This window comes from Anser anser, assembly GCF_964211835.1.
Source record: "Anser anser genome assembly, chromosome: 22".
NCBI classification, from domain to species: Eukaryota; Metazoa; Chordata; class Aves; order Anseriformes; family Anatidae; genus Anser; species Anser anser.
This window is the reverse complement of record NC_139743.1, coordinates 3,870,714-3,893,495: the sequence shown is the minus strand read 5'-3', so window position 1 is coordinate 3,893,495 and position 22,782 is coordinate 3,870,714. Positions and strand designations below refer to the sequence as shown.

Here is a 22,782-nt window from a genome sequence, read left to right as displayed (position 1 = left end):
TGCCGCATTCGGGTGAAAGCTCTGAGCTTTCATTTTGTCTGATTTAGCTCTGATGGCTGGATCTGTGTTCTCATTAGTGCCATTTCAAGGATGTTGAAATACAACAAGTATCAGTGAGAGAAGAGTAAGTCTTGAATTCTCTCAGAGTGAAAACACAGAACCAGTTGGGGAGGGTTTCTGCAAGAGCATGCTAGCAAAAATGTTTTAACAGAGCTGGATCTCTACAGTTGTTATTCTGAGAAGCAGCTTGATGTTATCCAGCTGTCCTCAGACACATCTGGTACTTTGGTCTTTCATTTAAATTTTTTTCCCATCACCCGAGTCCTTCTAATCACTCATGGCACTTGGTCCTGTGCAACAAGGCTGAGTGGCTTTTGGAAATGCTGCTCCATGCTTGTGATTTCACCTGCCAGGTGATCACTTCTGAAATTCTGAGCACTGGAGGGCTGGCGCGAGGTAGACTTTCGTTTCTTCTTTTCCCTGTAGTCTGCGCCGCAGGCTCACAGCTCAGCCTCTGACTCTTTCTTCCTTTTCTGCCAGACCCTGGATGGGCGCATCGTAGTGCGGAGCCACGCCCGGGTGTCATCCCTGACTCTGAAAGAAATTCAGTACACAGATGCCGGAGAGTATGTATGCACAGCCAGCAACACCATCGGGCAGGACTCCCAAGCCATGTACCTCGAAGTGCAGTGTAAGAAGGGAGGGGGGTGGTTCGTGTATTTAGATGGCGGGGAGGGGGCTGCCTCTGATTTCTTGTCTCCTGGTGAGGCAGAGGCACGTACAACTAGGGAAATCAATATTATCTTGGTAGAGGGCATGAGAAGCAGCTCAGTCTGAAACAACGCTACCGTTGGAGTCGCGTTTTGCAGTGTGCTCACACACAAATGGTTGCACTGGTTAACTCCAGCTGAGGTGCTGGTTGCACCCCGGGAAGATTAAGGGCTGTGAATCTGCCACAGCCTCATTCATTGGGTATGTCAGTGTTGCACTTCCTCAGATGCACAGCATGCTCTCCGTTTATCCTCCAACACTGCGTTAGGAACAGCCTTTGGGACCGAGCTGACTTCTTCCTTACGTCCTTCAGCAAAAGACCAGCACCACCACCAACCCTCGGATGAGAAGGCTGTCCTCTTCCTACATTAGTTTCCCTTTCCTACATCAGACTGGGCCCCAGACAAGGAATATTTACAGTCAATTTGACTAGACTACTTCCAGAGTTTTTCTGGCTCATATTGCCTTCACGTATATGTTTCTTTCAGATGCCCCAAAGCTTCAGGGCCCTGTGGCTGTCTATACGTGGGAAGGGAATCAAGTGAATATCACTTGCGAGGTATTTGCTTACCCCAGTGCTGTCATCTCCTGGTTCCGGGATGGGCAGCTGCTTCCCAGCTCAAACTACAGCAACATCAAGATCTACAACACCCCATCAGCAAGCTACCTGGAGGTGAGGATAAGCATGGAGGGGAGAAGGGATATGCAGCCAGGAAGGCTTAGTGCTATCAAGTAATTTGTTTTTGATGTAGATGAAGTTGAGTCTTTCATCAGGGCACCCTGTTAGTGGGCAGGAAGTTGTGCGGTGTTTCCGAAAAACAAATGCAAAGGGCATTGGGTAATGGAAAACACCACTCCCTCCTTGCTTTTGACTTTCTGCCCACTGCAGTTCTACCCTTTGTGGACAGCCCTCAGAGTGTCAGCACACATACTATATTGTTGTTTCTTCCCCTGGCAAAACGTAAACGTAATTGGCAGAGTGAAACATAAAAAGGCAAATGTAATTGGCAGAGTGAAACGTATTTTCTGATCCGAGCATGCACCTTCATTCCTTCTACAGGTGACACCAGACTCTGAAAATGACTTTGGAAACTACAACTGCACTGCTGTGAACCGCATTGGCCAGGAGTCCTCAGAGTTCATTCTTGTGCAGGCGGGTGAGCATCCCAGACAGGGAGATACGGAAAGGCAAAGGCAGCCCTTGAGCTGGGGTGACAGTGACATTTTTTTTCTAGTTCAGGTTAACAGGACAGCCAGTTTCCACTTTGAAAGAGATTGTTCGTAGGTTTTTGAGTTGGGGTGGGTTATAGATGACAAGATCTTGCCATCTGTTTCCTTGTTTTTGAAGGGTCTCATTCTTTTCAGTGTTTTCAGTACATTTTGACAGAGCTATGATCTTTGATTTCTGACAGACATTGTCAGTGTGCACATGCATGTGGGTGTGCTTCTCAAACTTAGGAAAATGCACCTAATAATATAAGCAATGCAAGACAGAAGCCACTATGTACCAAATGAAAAGGCCCACTGTCTGACTGCACAGCAGACCCGAAGGGCCTCTGGTGTTCCTAAATCATCAACTCTTTTGATGTTCTGTAGGGACAGAACAGCATCCAGAACGCTCTTGCTGCTCCGTTCAGGCTGTCCTTTTTTCTTAAAGAAAAGATGTGATTTTGGAGAATGTACTTCGAGGCTCTGACATGTTAGAGGAGGCACAAGATTAAGGTCTCTACACTAATTAGCATTCTTAAAAGCCGTTTGAGGGGAGCCTCAGGCCTGTCTTTCTCTCCTTTATCAAGCCATGACAAGGTGTTCTTGGTATTTTGAGTTTTCTGCTTACTCTGCCACTGGAGCTGGGGACCCTTTCTTCCCGCTGTCTTATGTATCACTGGTTGTTTCCCCTTCCTCCCCCAGATACTCCGTCCTCTCCTTCTATTGACAGAGTGGAGCCATACTCTAGTACCGCCCGGGTGGGGTTCGATGAACCTGAAGCTACTGGTGGGGTGCCCATCCTCAAATACAAGGCAGAGTGGAGAGCACTGGGCGAGGGAGAATGGCATTCGAGGCTGTATGATGCAAAAGAAGGTAGGGTGATAAAAGAAGTTACCTCTTCCATCTGCGTCTCGTGACTGTGAGCTTGGACCCAGAAGGCGGCTTTGTTACGTGGCGTAAACATGGCATGAGTACAGTAGGAAAATGGCATTTATTGTTGTCTCAGGCCTGAGCCTTTCTTTGTTTTTCCTCTTTTGTTTCTGTCACAGCAAATATGGAGGGCACGATCACTATCAGTGGCCTGAAGCCCGAGACAACCTACTCTGTGAGACTGTCTGCGGTGAACGGCAAGGGTGTGGGTGAGATCAGCCTGCCATCCGACTTCAAGACGCAGCCAGTTCGTAAGTAAAACTGAGACCTCCCTCTGCTTCTCTGGTTCTCTTTCCTTGCATCTTTCCAGGGAATCTCTGTCATGCATGGACAACGCCCTCTTCTCTCGCAGACCTTGCTGCACCCATTGTTTTTGTGGTACTTTTTGATAGTAATGAGTTCTTTCACTAATTAAAAATCTTCATTGAAGGTGGGAGGCAGAGAAGCTATTCGCACTAGTGTGTGCCCTGGGTTACTAGTGTAAACTGCATACTGTCAAGAAAAGGGGTTATGCAATGGAGAGTTCAACGATGTTTTAAGAAGAACAAGCAGTGGGTTGGGAAGCGCATGCTCATAAAGAATGTAATGTTTCTTCGTTGTTGCAAGACCGGGTTTTTTTGCAAATCAGAAATTAATAAGTTCAGCAAAGGAGTGGCCGTGAACTGTGGCAGGAGGGAGGAGGATTTCTCTCTTCTGCAGATTACTGCTTTAAGATGTCCATGCAGCATGTGAGCAATTTCCACAGCCTCTCATCTGCTTTACTTGGGCAATCTTCCACTCTGATGGCGGGATGCTCTGCTGCGGCAGAGTGTAGAGTGGGTAGGGGACATGTGACAAAAGCAGGAAGGGAAGAGGTCGTCTTTTATCCTTGTACCCAGCCTTATCCAAATATTAGGATCTGCAGTCAACCCCTCACAACTCCTGGGATTTTCTTCCCTGCTCTCCTTGCATTTAGATCTAGAGCCTGTTCTTCCTGCCATCGCACACATACTTGCGTACCTATTTCATAGCTTTTCTGAAACCACTGTCCAGGACTGTCTTCTGAACTCAGAGCTGGCGTTATTCCTACCCCATGTATGTGCATGCTGGGAGGCCCCAAGATCTGTGCATGGTCTTGATTTGGTCTGCCGACTTCAGCCTCACCAGAGCTGCTGAGCGTAACGGAACAGTACGCGTCTTGCTGCTTAGAAATCCAGGCCCTGTGCAGTCAGCCAGCCCTCCCAATAAATATCCAGTTGGTTGCAGTAACTCCTGTTGCCTACCCCACTCCCTAGGGTTGGATTTGGGACAGCTGATGGTGTTTTGAATTTCCAGCTCCATATTCATTGTCTCCTTTTCTCACCTCTTCTACATTTTTTTTTCTATCTGTCTTCTTTTTGTTTGTGTTCCATCCATGGAAAAACTGCAGGTATCCCTCACTCACGTAAGTGCCTCTCTGCATTTGTTTCACTTTTTCTGTTCCTAACATACATAGCACTAGCTTTTAATCTAGTGCCTTTTTCCTTCTAGGGTCGTTAGAAATGAAGTATCTGGTACTGTCTGTTTCCTAACAAAACTGACACTAGAATAGTCATCCTGTGCTGGTTAATACTTGTCGTTTATAGAACAGAACTATGGGCTTAACATCTTAGTCTTTATTGTACAGCATGTGATTCAAACATTTAACTTAAAGTGCTTGCCTAATAATAAAGGTTAGCTTGTTGATGACAGTGGAGTAGTGGAAGGCTTCGTGCTTAGGAATTTATTAAAAATTTTCAAAAATTAAGGCAAAAGCTTTGGCTGAATTTCAGGTGTTTTATACCAATTAAGAGCCAACCGAAAACTTCCGAATTTTGAATATTTACAAAACTTTGAAACAAGCAAAAAATTTGAGGAAAAAAAACCACATCACTTTTTTCCCTTCTTCTCCCTAGTGTTCTTTACATGTAGTACTCTTTGAGCAGTCTTCCAGTAACTGTGTAGATTGTATACTAAACTAATTGAATAAACTAACTGAACCACACTTGCACTGTTTTTCCTTGAAGATTGTGTAATACAAAAGCTCATACTTAGCAGACTACTAACAAGACAGACAGGTAGTCAAGGTGGGGAGCTGAATGGACAGATGGACAGGCAGAATGGCAAATTTCAGTACCTGCAGAGTCAACTGGAAGACGTGGTTCTGAACTGCGTGCGCAAAATGCTGCCTAAAGTTGTTCAGAGCCTGTTAATTTCAGCAGAAGTAACTCGGCCCTTAAATGAAGTTATTCATGGTTGGTGTTATAGCCATCGGGCAAACAGTTTGGTAGGCCCTTCTAAATTTGAATCATCAACGATACACAAGGGAGATAAGACTGTAGGCATTTAGCCTCCGTGCAGATCAGTACCATGGGAAAAGATCCAACAGCAGAGAGGAAAAAGAATATTTAAAAGCCTTGTTTCAGCCACGTCCACAGACCTGTGTGCCAAAGCTCGTGTTCACCACTTGGGGACAGGTAGGTGCCTTTGAAGGAGAATATTAAATCACAATTCTTGTAGAGTGGTTTGGGGTTTTTTGCAATTGTTTTTTGCTATTTTTTTTTAATGTGGCAATCAGCCATTAATTAGTCTGTAATGCGTAACTCTGCACCCCTGTATGGGAAGCTCTATTTTGTTTTCCCTTCTTAGTGGAGTATAGCATTTTTTCATTTCCAAATTCAATTCTGCTGATGCTCTTTCAAGCAAGCTTGTGCCCTGCAGCTGTGTTCCACCCGAGCATTTGGTTCTCTAATTCTTCTGTGCTCTATGGGGCTCTCAAATCCCAAACTGGGTTGCAGCAGTGGTGAAGAGATCACTGGCATAGCAAAAATTCGTTTTTTCATCTGTGTTTGAATTATGGCCACACGATATTACTGGTTTATGGGCCAAGTCAAAACCAGAGAAAATAACCAATTTTTTCTACTTCAAATAGTCTAAAAACTGAGGGCATTCTGTAAAGCCTGCTGAGATGTCTCTGTTGTTACCCTATCCATCTCCCCCAGGCACATTCCCCCAAAGTAGTTTCTCCCTATCTTAGAGGCAAATGAAGGCCCAATGGTATGTGTTCAGTGATCCTACATTATGAGAAAATTGGTTTAAAGCAAGAATTCAGTGTCCAGAATACAGGTTTGGCAAAGTGCCGAGTCTGGAGTTGGAGGCAGCACTTGCTTTGCTTGGGCTTTGTGTCCAGAGAGGTTCGATCTGACAAAACTTTAACACTTTACTCTTTAGTTGTCCTTCTTTTGGCAGCATTGAACAGGAGTCAACTCCCCTCCTCACTTTCCTTTCTCTTCCTTTAGCAAGTCCTGCTGCCCCCACCTCCCGCTTAGCAGAGAGTGAGTATGATGGTAGAGGCTGTCTTGTTCCGCCTTGCTCTGCATGCAGCTCCTCACTGAGTGTGGTGCGGTCTGGCTAACAACCTTGGGTGTTTTCCTTCTTTTCTCTTTCTATATATATTTTCCCCCTGAGTAAAAACTGAGTCTCTTGGTAGAGGAGCTTCCAGGACAGAGAAAAACCACAGACAGCTCCCAGGCGTGCTGGCCTGGTGGAGGGAAAGGGATCAAGAGAAGGTCGCAGAGTGAAAGCCTGCCCATGTGAAAGCTGGTAAAAGTGTTGTCACTGGCCTTTGATTTTAAGATTTCAGATCAGCTTTTTCCATTTTGTGCAACATTTTATGAGACTTGCTCAGCTTTTTTGATGTGAGGTTAAATTTCTTGAAATCATCTTAGCCCAGCATACAAGAGTCTAGTTTCAGAGCCAAATAGAGGGGGAGGATATTTTAGTGATCAGCAGTGAATGACGTGTGCTTTATTAACCCTATTAGTTAGTCACATTCAGGAGCTGTGTAAGGAAACTCATTTCTTTATATCCTGCTTCATTTTTTTTTAATCTGCATAATCAGACTTAGGCTGCAAGCCGCACAAAGGTCCATCCTGTTCGCCCCTCATGCCAGTAGGACTGGTGCCGTGATGGGTAAGGAAAAGAAATGAACCCCAGAGATCTGATTTTGACCTCATTCTGTAGCTGTACCTGTACTCTGCTCAGTCACAAAGACATGCCAGTGATGATTCTTTTGTTTTTCAAGATGTTCTATAGTAGAGAAATCATCACAACTCACATCTCTCATGCTGTGTTCTCCCAAGGGCTTTTGGAAGTAGAGACATTCTTTTTTGTCCTTCTTTCCCTCTAATCCTTGTATTTGGTGCTTGTACAGTCTGCCCTAGCTCCTGGAAGTGGAGTGCTTAGCAACAATCCTAAGGGGCTTTCAGTCTGCGATCTTCTCTCAAAAAAATGCCTTATTTCTCTTCGTTTCAGTATTTCCCTAATTTATTTTTTTTATTGAGAAAGCAATGGAGCAGTCATCTATCATTCCATCATATTCTGCTTCATTTTTTCTTCTTTGCAAGAGCTCTGGCTAACAAGCGAGGAAGAGAAGTTATGAATGCACAGTGCAGAGAAGAGAACCAGAATGTGGTGGCTATGTATGAGCACCAAAACGGAGGGTGTTCTCCCTTAAAGCTAGCTAGGTGGATTAGTGCTGGTCTTTGGAGAGCTCTGCTTTCAATGGCCATCCTGTGAAGAGAAAGAGAAGTTCAGGGCAGTTCTTTTGGGGCTGTTAGACATGTTGTTTCCTCCTTTTCTCTGCCTGTACTGTGGCCCCAGCGCATGAAGGTGAGAGAGATCTCTGTATCAGGACGGTAAGTTGTCGGGAATCTTTGCTCCTTTGTCTTTTAAAGCTGGGCCTGGCCAAAGCTAGCAATGGGATGCTGTTCTGGAGGGCCTCTGGCAATTCTAGGACTTAGCGGATGACAGGATGTGAACCTAGATTGCTATTTGGGTCAAAATTAGTCAGAAACACCGTAGCTACCTCTGAAATCATATTCAGAGAGGTTGGAAAATAGCAGCGGTACGGCCCAATTTTGCAGGCTCTTCAGGTAACAAACATCTGCCATGAGGATTCAGTATCATTCTCTCTTCATTAGGCCTGCTCTCTCTCCTTTCTATCACCCCTGCTCCCTGCCTTTTATAACTCACTTTCATGCTATGCTTCACCTTTACATGTCCTATCTATCCTTCATGTTTCCATAGCAACTCGGCCTCTTACTGAATCCGAGAGCACAGAGCCGCCAAGTGAGTAGATGGGAACTGCTCCCCTTTGGTCCGGAGTGCTGTTTGTTATGCTGCAGCCCTTCCATCGAGGGAATTAAAGCGCTATGCTTTGTTGTTCTGATGTCTGCTAACCAACTATCTGGCATTAAAGTGTTATGTGAGCACGGAGTTGTTAAGAACCCAGCACGGTACCACTCTGACTCCTCTTCTTCCTGTCATCCTACCAAGCATGTGGTAAAAAATTGAAATAGAGGATTTAGAAGACACACAGAGGAAAAAAAAGAAAGAAATTTAGATGGTGATTTCAAAAAGGAATGTTTTCTTTTCATGCTTTTCGTTAGTGAATTTTAGAGTTAAAGCTGCCCTCACAAAAGGGACGTGGACTGGATAACCTTCTTGATATCCTGTCTTGCTTATTTTCTGTGAATTTAGAGACAGAGAGGTAGTGTTGCAACTTCTGATACTGGATGTTGAAAGGAGATGTATATGAGGAGACAGAGTATCTTACAGGAGAGGGCATTGCAGGGAGAGGGAGCATTGCTCCCATCGTGCCGGTGATCCCCTGCCAGCATTAAGAGGTCCAAGACTTCACGAGTCTTCGTCTCAGCTGGGGATGGAATTGGGATCCCCTCAGTTCTTGCTCAGTACATGGTTGGTACTGAGCCGTTCCTCGTGAGGTTGAGTCAGGTAAGCAGACGCTTCCATGCTGGATCCAAGTAGTCACCAAAACTAGATAAAACTTGAATTAGTTGATTCGAAGGCAGAAGAACCATTGCGAAAAGTCTGTTTTAGATGATCTGCTCCCAGTTCAGTGATCCACCTTCCTGGCACAGAGTGGATGTATTAGATGTGCAACTTCAGACCCTGCTTGCAAACGATCTGTAGCCTATCACATGCAGACAGAAGTCAAGTAAATATTTGCCACGCAGTCCTGGAAGATGAAGACAACCAGTTTAAGAAGAGAGAGGTTTATCTAGTGCATGTGCTTGCTTTCAACGACTAATCATTTAGACAAACCCAAATGTTTTTCTTTTGATTCAATAAAGCGTATGGCTGTGACTATGGTCTTTGAGATAAAGACCGGTGTACTTACATGTAGTGGGTTAGAAATGGTTCGTGACCTCTAAATGGAAAATACTAAAAGCATGAGATACGTGGTTATTTGGTGGTTTTCTGATGGAGGGAAAGTTAATCTACAACTGTCAAAGGAAGCTTTAAAAAATAAAAATAAAAACATTACTATGTACGACTGGCACGCTCCATGGCCTTTACACATGACATGAAATGTACTTTTTTTACATGCTGGTGACTAGAGGAAACGCTTTTCTTCTTGCTGTATTTTTTATGGATAAATACGTCAAACTAATTCCTGACACACCTGAAGTGACAGCAGTTCTGCATTGCTGAAGAGAACTTTTAATTCTAATCAGATTTGGGGCTGAGTAGAGAGGATGAAGGGCAGGGGAAAAGAGGGCAAGCAGCAGGTCTACTAATGGTCTTAGAGTTTGCTTTTGAGGAGGCAGGTACCCCATTCTGGTTTTACATGTGTGGGGGTAGGCTTTAATTGTGAAGGAAAATGTGTTGCTGTTGTTCTGTAGGACATTTCTTGTTCTTTAGAAAAATTACAGGTCTTTTTATCCAGAAAAGATACCAGGAGCTAGTTCATGATAGACATTTTCCATGTGATTTGTTTGTTTTTGCTTGTTTGCTGCTGTAGTTTTTTTTGTGTGTGTTTGTTTGTTTGTTTGTTTCTTCTGAGGGTTCTTTCGGTGGGTTTATATTTTTATTTTTTTATTTTAAGGGTAAAAGTTTGCGTTTACACCTACGCTGAAGTTCATGCTCTTCTATTGAGCAGAAGCAGATGTGGCCTCTCACTGTGTCATTGTCATTTGTGTACATAGTTGATTTATGCAAATAGGCACATTTGTTTTCCACGCTAAGCTGTTCTGCAGCACATGAATATGCTATACACAACAGCATAAAAGGGCATTTGCACAAGGCAGATGCTCCTAGAACTTCGGTTCATTTAATTATTGATGACACTGCTGAATGAGCTTGTGTCTTGCTCCGAGATAACCTCAGTGGGTAAATGAATGGAAGTGAGAGCAATTAGAAATTGAAGCTCCTGTGTAGCACCATGAAGTCAGTAAAATGAACAATGGATATAACTGAAACCTAATGAAGCTGAAGAGAGCTTCTTAGCTGACTTCAGTGCGTTTTTTACTTCAATGTGTGATCAGTAATGTATGGGAAGAGATGTCTAGAGCCTAGTAAGGGATTTAGGAACATGCACCTCATTTGACTTAGACAGTTCTGTATCAGAGACTTTCTGTATCAGAGAGGCTTTCTTGCAGCTGTTTCCACTGTAGAATCTGTTTTGCATAGCAAAATGTTTGAGGTCACATTAGAAGGTTGTTTTTTTTTTCCTCTTTTCTTCCAGTTGAGGTGGTGAATTGGGTCTTTCCTCTGTCTAGGCTGCTGTTTTTCCAGAAGCTATGGGAACTTCTGTCATATTTGCTAGATACAGGTGAATGGATTCCAAAGTTGCAGGGTAAGGGAGGTAGGGAGGTTGAGGACACTGAGCAAGTGACATGCAGGTGGAAAGCCAAGTGCATTTTTCTATAAAATCTTTGTTATCTTGCACAGTGTGTCCAGTCAAAATAGGTTGCAGTCTTGGGGAAAAAGGTCGCGTTGGCATCCCATAGTGCTGGTGACTCTTTTTGCTTTGCAATTTCTTTCCCCAAGAAATGAGGCTGGCCACTAGGTATTATTTATATTAAGATAAAAATGGCAGGGGAGGGAGCCAATTTACAAGAAAATGAAAGTTCAATAGCAGTTGTCCATTAAGTAATTTGTCTTTCATATTCCTTTTCTTTTTCCTTTCACTCATTTCAGATTTGCCAGGAAGTAAGTACAGATGTATATTTTCTGCTGCTCTGCTCTGACCAAAATGCTACCAGAAAGATCTACCCTGGGTCACTGCACCCAAAGGAATTTAATGTTCATAGACAACTGCAATCTAAGATCTAGTTGGCTAGCGAAGCTAGGGAGTGAGGGAGAAGCGTTCTCACAGGGCAGACAAAACGGCGTCTCCGCTTTTCGTGCTTTGTTTAAATACGGTCTGCAAGTAAGCTGGCCAATGGTCCATATGTCTCAACAAGCCACGATAATAACAGTAGCTGTAAATGACATTTTTATCGTGTTCCTTGGACTGGTAATCCTGAGAGACAGGTCTGATTATGAAGGCCCTTGCATTTCCAAATTCACACGGTAAGTACTGCCTGGGAGTAGCAGCCCGTGCGTACCAGGGCCTCATTTCTCTTGAATGCTCCAAGGCAATCAGTGCTCTGACTGTCTGGCTTCAGCCTATGACAATAGGATGAATTTCAAGGTTTTAAGCTAACTAATATTTTCAGAAGTCTTCTGTGTCTTAGAAGCCTTACCCAAATTTGCTTTCAGTCGTATTTACACTGCTAATTCGCCCTTGATCTTTAACTAAATCTCTCCCTCGGGAGGAAGTGATTTTTAAAGGCAACCTCTCTCGTCTAATTTTAAACCTACTCATGTACTTACAGCACGTAAAGATTGATAGTGCACTTAGTGGGGATTTGGCAGTGTGTTTCCTCGTGAGCAGAAGGCGCTGAATGCCCTTCCAGGCAGTCCAACTTCTAAACTTCCCTCCTTCATTGTGCACCTGCCTGGAGTTCCATGAGTCTATGTTTGTAACTAGAAACAATGGCTTGAAAGCTCAGATAAAACAAACTGATTTTACGTTTTGTATTATCAGTTCTTTTCCCAATAACGGCATGCCCTTAATCTTGTCAGACAGGAGCAGGTGAAAGATTAAGGGTTTCATTCTCCTTTACACAAAATTACCGGGGAAGTGCCAGAGCAATGTGAAGTAGCCTCATTTTAATGAGGCGAGTGAAAAATCAGATCATAATTTAGGAAGAGAAACTGGGTATGGAGGTAGTGGTGTGCTCCTGTCTGACACTTGATTGTTTTTACTCTTGCCATACAGTCTGTAGGCTTCTTCATCTCTGTCAGCAGTAGCTGTCTTCCTCGTGCCATCCCTGTCATTAACTTCCAGTGCAGAGCACTTCATTCCTCCTTGTCAGAGAATACCCTCGCAGACATGAAGTCACCAGTGTAAAGCATTGCACGGGACTCATTGTGTATCGTTGAATCATCAGGCTCGTGTGTTGGGTGGAGCTTGGGCACTCTCAGTGGTAACTGGCCGTCTGACCAAACCCTGGCTGCAGCTGAGACAAAAAGCCCTGTCCTTGGAAATGTATGCACATAGTAGGGTTTTAAGATACTGTTAATATTTAGGAAGGCATTTCTTCCAGCAGAAGGGAGAACACCGCAATGTGCAGTGCCGAGGTTTGTCTTCACTGAACTGTGAGCTACGATTTTGACTATTTTACCTCTGATGCGTGGAGTGTTTCTGAATAACGATGTGTTTGTTCCCTTTTTCTTTCCAACAGTCGCGTGGAGTCCTTCAGCTGCCCAAGCTGTGGGGCGCAGTCCTCCTCTTGCAGTTTTTGTTTCTTCCTCGACTCGGTATTTGTCACTGAGCAGTGGTGTGGCTGTGCCTGGCGCACCCTAACTCCGCGCCGCCCGTGGGTTAATGTTCTCTATTTGCAGGCGTTGTTACTGTCTCCCCAGTGTTTGAGATATACTGGCTAATTTAGTTTGGTTCCTGTTTTATTTAGTCTGTAATTCTGTTGTTGATTTTTTTCCCTTGCCCATTGTTTACATCAGTTTTTTGATTTTTTTGTATTTTCCATGTGACCTACTCCACTTTCCTTTCAACCCATCATGTGCGTGCGTATCATGTGACTTTGTCATGTGCCTTGCATGGTGCTGCTGATGTCGTCCTCGCTGGTGAACAGAAGGTAAAACGCTTTGTTCTGACGGGTTGCCTAGCTCTGGGGGAGGAGCCCCTCGGTCAGCGGCCAGGGCCCTCCAACTTGCATCGCTCCAAAATCCTCCCGCAGGCCTTTTGGAGAAGCTGCCCAGCACTGTCCGCACGCGAAGAACTAAACTTCGGTCTTCTGCGCTGAGCTTGAAGCTAGCTGGGGGGCAGGACGACAAAAATCGTGCAGCTCAGTCATTTGCTTCTTTCCCTGGCAGAATCCCCCAGTCACCATCCAAGCCTGTGTCTGCCATTAAAACCGATGGCAAAAATCCTTTTGCATTTTAAATGATCGGTGTGCCAACTACAGGCTCTTGGAGAAATTGTGGGGTGAGATGCTCAGATGATACAAACCACTGTATTTGCTGTTGTTTCAGCAACATTTTGTGCTATATGTTTATGTACATATGTTCATGCTCTACACGTTTAGTCGCTTATCAAAAGGATAAGAAATTCCTCATCTCTCAAAGTCAGTTACTGGTAAGCATGTCACATTATGATTTAAGAAAGAAATCCTTCAAGTGCAAAACTTAACCGTAGCTAGAGCAGGAAATATGCTTTTATAGCGTAGGGTATGTATAGGCACGCCCAGAGTAGATGATGGGAACTGCACTTCATGCTATATGCATGAGAAGTACTATTGCACTTCTGTTGCCAGAGCACCTCGTTCCTCCCACACAGTGTCTCAGTGCCAGGCAAGGGAATTAATCCAGGTCTGAACTCATTTAACAGGAACGGTTAGAGTGGCTGGTGATTTCCATGAAATCAAGAAGCAAATGATTGACCCTTGCAGCTTGTGGAGATGAAATTTGTCTCCAAGACATATGGTAGCACAAACGTTTTCTGTAACCTTTTGCTTTTTGCAACTTCACTTGCTGCTATGTGCATAATTTAAAGAGAGGTGGGGAAACCGTGCTTCTCTGCTTCCCCAAGTAAATAAACCATTTTGAAACCCAGGAAGCAATTTTTTTTTCAATCTATGAGTTTTGAAATGACCTTATTGTCTTGGACCACCACCAGGAAAGGATTTGAGGTGGGGTTTGCCTGGAAAACAAAACTAACACCAGTAACCTTCCCACATGACTGCATGAGTGGAGGCAGCCCCTCTTTCCCTGGTCTGTTCCATCTCTGGGTGAAATCCAGGAGGGTTGAAGGCTTGGTTGTCTCGTTTTTGCATGTTCTGTTTTTGTTCCTTATTTCTTACTGTCAGTGTTCGTTTCTCTTGTGTACACTGTGAAGACTCCCGTCCTACTCTTTTTCACCCTTGTGTATTTACCACTCGTGGAGACTTTGCATAATTGTGGCTGATGTTAGTTTCAAATGGTGACACTGTAGATCACAGTCTAATCCCATTTACATGGCGGTCAAAAAATGCAGAAATCAGCTGCTTCCTCATTCATGCATTGCAGAAATTACCATAGACAGATTGCAGTTGTATTCTCTACGCAAGGCAAGGATGCAGGATTGTTCTCGGGTGCCAGCTGGACAAGGATTTAGGCTCATAGACTCAAGCGGTGCACACACTAGACACGGTGTGTCTAGTGCCACATTTGACCCACTTTTCAATGAATGGGCAAAAGGAAAACGTGGTAGGACAACAGAAGAGAGGTGACAGTCTGTCATTGCACCACTGCTACTTCTGGCGTACAGCACAAATTTAGTGCCCTCTGACCAGGGAAAAGTTTGTACTGCACTTCCATGGCTCTTCTCTCCCCGTGTCAAAAGCTGAGCTGCCTTGAATTCAGCTTCACAGAGGGTTTGCTCAAATATAGTTTCAACTGGGAGAAGCAGACTGTGTAAAACACTATTTGGTTTATTCTCTTCCTTTTCGGAAAAGTGTTCTGTGGGTGAAGTTGAAGTCAGTGGAAGTTGTCAAGCTCTAGCAAAGTCTACAGGGTTGCTGAAACCTGTAAACTTTACATCTCTGAACAAAAATGCACCATTTCCCAAGTGAAGTGTGGGAAGATTTTAGTTACTTGCCTTATCCTGCCCTCCAGTGGGCTCCGCTTGTACGATTTGGTGCTCTGACTGCTGGGCTGAGCGTGGGGCAGTGCAGTCACAGGAGCGTGCAGGGCGCCCTATGGCTCAGGCGTAACTGCTCAGCATCAGCACCCCACATAGTGAAAGCATAAGATCCTGCATCCCTTGCTCTGCAGCAGAGCTAATTCAAAGTGGAGCAAGTCTGGCACGTTTGGAGCCGTGCTCTCAGTAAGCTAAGCAGTGTCGTCACAAGGAGGATTCTTTAAAAAGAACCACAAAGTGTGGCTGGAACAGGCTGTTTTCTGCAATGCGTCCAGTGGGCCCAGTGTAAATGGGAGACCCCAGGCATGTAGCACACCTTCATAATGCACTTTTGTTTTTCAGCCCCTCTTCCTGTAGGGAGGATGCATGTTCCAAGAGCATGAGTTTTTCTCTAACCTTCTTACGACAACCTTTTCTCTTCAGCTACTGACACTGACTTATTATAGAGATGCTGATTCTGCTGGACTAAACCTCTCCCACTAAACCTCTTCCTCCTTTGTTTGGAACTACACACTAACCCATGTTTAATTTTTCAGCTCTCTATCTGGATTGTATCTGCCTGATTAAGATCAATTAAATTCTATCTATTCATGGAGAAAGAAATGTCAAATATTCTTCACTAGGTATTGCACCTCTAGAACTGTTGGGCTTTAGCCCTAGGACTGGTCCGTGTTCTCTTATCTGAAGGGAATGTTTCTTGGAGCAGGAGCGTATTTAAACAACTGGGAAAAGAAAGAACCAGAATGTGGAAACTAGGCGATTCAAAATGAAGAAAGGTTTCAGCAGGGAGGGTAATTAGTCATTGGAATGGCTGTGTATAAAGCACAGCGGCAAATCTAGCTTATAAAAGCATTGTATCAGAAATGAGCATCTTTACAAGGGATGGTAATTCACGTTTTAGTCTTGGTACTCAATCACTGGAAAAAAAAATCTAGGCTATATCAGATAAGAGGTCTGATTCTTTATTTACAGTATTCCCTTATGACTTCAGCATCTGTTTGCCTAGTAATAATTCTCTTTCTGAGATGAGGATGGGAAAGAGTACCAAGGAGATGTTGATCTTGTACTGTCTAGTTATCAGTGAAGCCATTCATCAAATCTGTTACAAATAAGGCAGAAGTCGAGCATTGCTGCTCATGAATGTTTTGGCAGTGTCAGGTGTCTCAGCATCTAGCAAAGTAAGAGGCCTTGAACAGCCCAGTTGTTACTGGGAGTTAGTTTGCTTGCATGGGGAAAATAAACATAGAGCAGGACATTTGCTCCTGCTTTCATTTCACTGTTGGCTAGTAGTCTGGACAGTTATTCCAGTAATAGCTTCTTCATCTCAGTATTCGAAATCAAAGCCTTTTCAGTGATATTTTCTTTCAGGATTGAGGAAAGACAGATAATAGTTTGGTTAACCTGGTGTTTTCAGTATGCCTGGGTGAGGTACCTCTGCTCATCAAGAACTCACCTGTTCACACTTCTTTCACTGTAATGCATTCCCTGATTTCAGCATTCATAATTCCAGGAAAAACATGGGCTGGGAAGAGATTCTCAAATATACAGCCTCAGCTGGCAGCAGAGACAAAAATCCACCCCTTTGTCTGTACGGTAGATGGCAAATGCGGTCAGCAGTTAATCACGAAATTCTCTCGTCCTTACTGAGGACATGATGCAGTTGGCCCTGTACTGCGTGAACCCGGACAGCTCCAGAGGAGCACGTAGCACCTCCCGTAAGATAAATATGGCACATGGCAATAGAACTCGGGCTGCTTCAAACTGCACTAGAGGTCCGTGCAAGGGCAGCTCCACACTTACCTTGAGAGCCCTGCGTTTGTGCTTTCAACGTACAGCCACGGAGAAACTTGCTACATGTCAGGATGCAGAGCTTTTGTGTCTGCTCCTCCTGCCGTGGAAGCCTTGTCGTGGGGATGTAGGCAGAAGCGAGGATTTGGAAAAGAGAAATACAGAAAAACATGGAAAAGCATGGCAAACAGGAGCGTTCCATCTTCACATCTTTAAGAAAAGTTAGGACTTTGTGAGACACAAATGCATTTTACATTAAAGAACTGTGTATCCGTGGATTGTAATTACCTTTTTGGAACAGTTGGTGTGTTATCCTGCAAGGAAATGGAATTAATCTAAAATTACTGTTTCAGTCTAGGTCTTGGGGTTTTTTCATTGATGTTTCACAAAAAAAAAAATAAATCCCCATGATTTCTTGCTTTGGAGGTGGAAGGGGAAGGGCTTCAAATTACTTCTGAAGATGAACTCTGAAAGTTATTGGAACATTAGCCTTGCTCTTGCCAGTCAGAACTGCATGTGCTTTCCATTAACAGCTGAATACAAATCCAGACAGAAGAGATTTAGAATTGAGAATGGTTTTTGGGCTGAAATACAGAAGCTCCTGTAAGTTTGCGTAGCTGGTGTTGCCTGCCAAAGTTAATACAACTGCTGACTTACTATTTATTTCCACTTTTAGTGTAATATAGCAGAACTAAATTTTAAAAGTTTTGTTTTAGGCAGTGGGCTGAACTTGAAGGTCACAAATGTTATTTCAGAGTCCTGGCTTTGTTCTCAGTCGTTCAGGCTCTTAAGTCACAAACGTCACTGAGTTTTGGTCTTGTTCTCCTTGGGGGATAAATTCAGAATTGGACGTGTTGTAATTGTACATTTCACCACACTTTGGGGCACATGTCGGCATGTCTTTAAGAAAGCCTGTTGTCCAAATCCCAGGCAGCACTACCAGTAAAGACAAAAGTGCTTTAGCAGAACCATAGCCACTTGAAGCTAGAATGGTAAGGTGCGTGCTCAGCATTAGCAGACCTGTACAGACTGTGGCTAAATGGAGGTGTAGGAGGTGTTTTTCTGCTTTTTAACGCCCAGCCACTTTAATAGATGTATAAAATACTGGTAAGAATTAGGAGCCTGTAATGAGACCAGTCAACGTAGCGCAATTAATTTCAGGAGTTTGTTGGAACTGCCAACTGCAGCTGATTTGTAAGCTTTAATTTGCAAATAATTGCAGTGTTGCTTTTGCTCAAATTACCCATAAAGAAATTGGGTAGATTAGCCTTTAGAGAATAACAGCTGAAATGGTCAGAAGTTCCTAAACAGCTTTTAAGCCCAGAATTCATGAGTGAAACACTGAGACTGCAGCCGATAGTAAAGAAGTCAGTAAGTACTATAAAACAACCTGGCAAGCTTCAGCGAGATTTATGATAATTTTTCTCAAATCTTACAGCCTTTCAGTAGCATTTAAGCTCCTGGGACATTTCAGAGCTGTAGAAATAATAGCTCCAGGTGCACTCTCAGATGAGCACTGGCATAGAGGAACCTGTGCCTCTATCTTGCATAAAATGGAGCAAAGCGAGCATCCAGGCAATGACAAAGTTAGCAGGATCTGAGCTCTCCTGTGGTCTGTGTCATTTTTAAAAAGAGACCAATGTTCTTTTATCATTTAAGTACTTTTGCTAATTTGATGCTTATGTCATTGGGGTTGTTTGGTTGCTTGGTTTCTTATTCCATAAAAGCAAATAAGCACGTAGTAACGTCTCTTGCACAGTGCGTTCACAGGCTATCAGAGCACTTGAGAAACGATTGATCCCTGGGGTAGTACGAAAGTGGAAGGAGGAAGAATGTCTCTTTATCAGTCTGCTTCAGTATTTCTGAAGTGGGATGTTGTGAATATACAATCAACCTGTGGATTTTACTTTTGTTAGAGGTGGTACAGGATGATTGCATGTGGGAGAGAGAAAGCATCCTCTGCAGGTTGCTTGTGAAAGTTAGGGAGAAACTGGCTAGGAAAGGGCACTTGTTAGAGACACAGGTGTGAAAGGATGTTGTTTTAAATCACCGTGCCCGGAAGAGGAGAATGAAATTTCATTTTTTTTCTGCTGATGTCAGGGATGCAAATTCGGAAACGATGGCTTTTTTCTTTTCAAAAATGTACAGAAGAGCGAAAGGGTTCTAGTTCTCTCCAGCCTGTGTTCATTATTGCAATTAGATGCACCAGTGCAAACAGACTGAAAACAGAAACTGTTGCAATGCAGTACCACTTTTTCACACCCACTTAAGCGGCCACAAACAGTGAGTCTCTGGTCCAGGGACTATAAAACCTAAACAGCATTCAAAGTGCAAACACAGGTCTGTATGACAGCTGTGATGTCCCTTATCAGTGATGCTCCCTTTTTCCGTGTTGCACAGGAGAATCCTGCCTGTTTGCAACGTTCTGTAACTTGAATTTTCCAGGTTGTTTCACACAAGCATTTTTGAACAGAAAAAGGGAAGAATTGGGGTTTGCTCCAGGGTATCCTTGCAGAATGATTGTGTCTTTTTCACTTAGCCTCTGACTCAATTTAGGCACATACAGAAGTGGTAAAGTACATCAGTGGAAACAAACTACCAAATTCAAGAAGTACTTGAGTCTTGCAAATACTTGTGTCTCTAGACATGCAGCATCCTATGTGTCTGAGCCAGGGTAAGGCCAACACCCTGGCAGCTTAGCGTAGTGAAGTATTTTTCTGATTTTTGAGTGCTCTTTTCCTAATGAGTTTTTCACAAATGTAAATCCACCATTGTTTCAGGGGAACCCAGTGCACCCAAACTGGAAGGTCAGATGGGAGAAGACGGAAACTCCATTAAAGTGAATGTTATCAAGCAGGATGATGGTGGCTCTCCAATTAGACATTACCTGATCAAATACAAAGCCGTAAGTATGACTGACACTCAAGCCTGATTTGTATGTAGCCTGTTCAGTGCTCAGGCTTTATCATGCAAGCAGATACCTTGGCAGACAACCCTGAAGCTAAGATCTTGCAGGTAGGCCAGTAGAGAAGTACGTGCTGAGCAGGCGTAGTGGAAGCGGACAGGATACGAGACATGATATGCGCAGGAGCAACTGAAAATATTTTGTCTCATTTTCTTTCCTTTCACTTTGATTATAAAAGATTATTTCTCCATTCTATCTTCTGTGGAGCTGTCAGCATATGATAATTACATACACTTAGGGGTTTTTTTTCATTACATATGCTTCTGAGACAGGATTGCCAGCAGCAACTGGAACGAGACCAGAGGCTCATAGTAGAGCATTGCCCATATTCAGAGGTGTGTCTAACCACAGCTTTCAATTGGTCATTAAAACTGTCACGTATTATTGAGTAACAGGTGCTTCAGTACCAAATTTTTCTCCAGATTATGGAATAAAACATTCAGCGTCAACAGTTTAGACCCAAATAATAAGGTAAGAGATGCTATTGGAAGCAACTCCCTTTTAGGGCTAACTAAATCAGATCTCATTTGTAATTGACCTGCAGTGTGGTTCTTTACAACCGTCATTTTGTGCTTTTTGGGTTACCAAGAACTTCTTAGAATGGAGAGCGTCTTTGGAGTATCAAAAGGATTATTTAGTGTCACAGAACCATAAATTCCAGCAGAGATGAAGCAGCTTGTTAGTCCACTCCGCTTGCCCCATAACTACCTATGACTACCTTGGAAATAGCTTTTTCAAATAAGTGCAAGCAAAGTGGACATCTGGATTCCCTGAAAAATTGGAGTAGGAATTATCAAAGTTGATAGTTCTATGCCCCTTTTAAAATCTTTCTTAAACAGTGCAGGGTAGAACGGTCATGATAAGCTGTGCCAGCCCCCTGGTAAGAGGTCAGTGTGTCCTGCAGATGATAAAAATCTGATACTCAAAGACATGTTATTACATGCTTAAAGTGCTTTGTGGAGCAGAGACGTACAGAAGTTGCAGCTTTTCTCCTCTAAAATTGAAGTAGTCTCATGATGTGACAAAGACGAGAGGGAGAATTGACAGATTCAGCCATGGTAATGCTGCAGAAAACAGATTTCCGAGCAGGAAAGAGACTGCTTCAGCATCTCTTATCCTGTCCACTTAGAGCCATCAGCAAATGTTGTTTTGCACCTCTGAATTACCTGAGAAGCATGTGCCTTCTGTAGAAGCCTCCCCACTTTTCCATTTGTTAGTTAGCTATTACCTTGTTCACAAAGCTGGCTGCTAACATTGTGCTGTATGTTTTGCATCTCTGCCTGCCTTGTTGCTGTTCTGCAGAAGCACTCCTCAGAATGGAAACCAGAGATCAGACTTCCTTCTGGCAGCGACCACGTCATGCTCAAGTCTCTGGACTGGAATGCAGAGTATGAGGTTTATGTGATAGCTGAAAACCAGCAAGGGAAGTCCAAACCAGCTCACTATGCTTTCCGAACGTCTGCTCAGCCCACTGTCATCCCAGGTACAGCAGTCATAAGCTTTACCATTGTTTTCTGCTTCCAATTAATGCAACAGTGCTGCATCTTTTAATGTGCCTGAGTAACCCTGACAACTTGCTTGCTTAAAGCCATTATCATAATTGGTTACCCATCCAAAGCTTAGTTTTTGCCACGTACATACGTGTACTGCAGTCCCTGTTACAGTATGTACAGCATTAGCAGTACATGGGCAGGAATGCTGCACAACCACCCTGTCTGACTGTTCACAGGGAACCTTGGCTTTTTGTATCAGGGTAACGGGATTACCAGATGAGAAAAGCAGTGGACAGAAAAATGCTTTCTGAAAACAGGATCCCCAGCTTAAACTGACACAGAAGAGCTCTCTGGCGCAATGCTTTTCACAATACAGATTTCCCTTCCAAACCTGCTTGGTGCTTGCTTACTGCCCGTTTGTCCATCCAGTTCATCCTTCTTTTATTTATTTCTGCGCAGGTATAGTAATGCACAATTTAAAAATACAAAACAAAACAAAACAAAAACTTCAGGGATGAAATTGCTGGACCACCTGTGAATTGAAGTTCTGATTGCTTTAAGGCAGATGGACGAACTTCAGCTGGCCTGAAGCTGATGTGTCAGCCACCTCCTGACTGCGCAGCCCCATTTAAGCATATTCGTGCCGAGACTGGTGCTGACAGTCTGTGCTGAAGGGAGTGATTTGATTTCATTCTGTCCTCTAGATTCTAACTCAGTCTCATGTTTTCCTTAGAACAATCAGAAAGTTTTCATCAGTGTTCGCCTTGCACTGAGACTTCAGTCCTTAATCTGCCCCTATTCCTGTCCTGTCTGAAGTAAACAGCTGAGAGCTCGTGCAGTTGCATGCCGAAACTCAGATAGCGTTGTTGGACATACAAAGGAGTGACCTGGGTGGTTGGGGCTCGAAAATGTTTGTGGCAGGGAAGATGAGGGTAGGGAGAGTGAGGGGAAATGGGGCAAAAGGGACCGGGACGTGTGTTTGAACAGGGCTGCAGTTTTGGTTGGAAGAATACTCAGTAACTCATTAAGCAACTTACCCTCTGATTCTCATTTTCAGCAGCACTACTACTTACTACCCTCACATATTTGAAGGACAACTGTGACTAATGTGGCAGGGGAAGGTGGGGAGTATTTGGCAAAGCGTGCCTTAATGGTATTTCAGACCAGAACAGTCAAATGCAGTAGGCTGGAACAGCAAATAGATGGTTCCTTTACACTCTTGTATATCTCCTCAGGGAAAAGTTACAAGCACTGATAAACATTTTTGTTCTTCCACGCTCCTTGGTTGCAGCCAGTGATGCTTTCTGGTGCTGGTATTTTCTCTTAGACTTTGTTACATGCTCCAGTGGGATGCCAAGAGGTACCTGGGACAGCTGGGATGATTTACACAGGTCTAAGAGCAATCTTGGAGAACTCTGTTTCCTTTGCGATATACAGTTTGTGCTGTAGTCTATCGCATGTGAGGAGCGATGAGCACAGCTGTCACCGAGCCCTTTAAATGCAGCAGAAACATGGGCAAGGACTCCTTAAAAGGATGGGAATTTTTGAAATATCCATTTTGTTTTCATGGGTGTAATTTC

At 43.7% G+C, this 22,782-nt stretch overlaps 1 protein-coding gene across 7 annotated transcripts in view; it reads left to right on the top strand.

Moving 5' to 3' along the window:
* NCAM1 (neural cell adhesion molecule 1) overlaps window positions 1-22,782 on the top strand; it is a 125,701-nt gene that overhangs the window by 82,207 nt on the left and 20,712 nt on the right. For 6 of the 7 annotated variants that reach the window (XM_083808440.1, XM_083808441.1, XM_083808442.1 and 3 more), the window contains 7 exons: window positions 541-691; window positions 1,260-1,444; window positions 1,832-1,928; window positions 2,683-2,853; window positions 3,030-3,161; window positions 19,525-19,649; window positions 21,012-21,192. In XM_083808440.1, the coding sequence (XP_083664566.1) occupies window positions 541-691; window positions 1,260-1,444; window positions 1,832-1,928; window positions 2,683-2,853; window positions 3,030-3,161; window positions 19,525-19,649; window positions 21,012-21,192 (1,042 nt within the window). Of the gene's footprint in view, window positions 1-540; window positions 692-1,259; window positions 1,445-1,831; window positions 1,929-2,682; window positions 2,854-3,029; window positions 3,162-4,318; window positions 4,334-6,206; window positions 6,243-7,995; window positions 8,038-19,524; window positions 19,650-21,011; window positions 21,193-22,782 lie in introns of all 7 variants that reach the window. The other variant, XM_083808445.1, reaches the window with a different exon arrangement.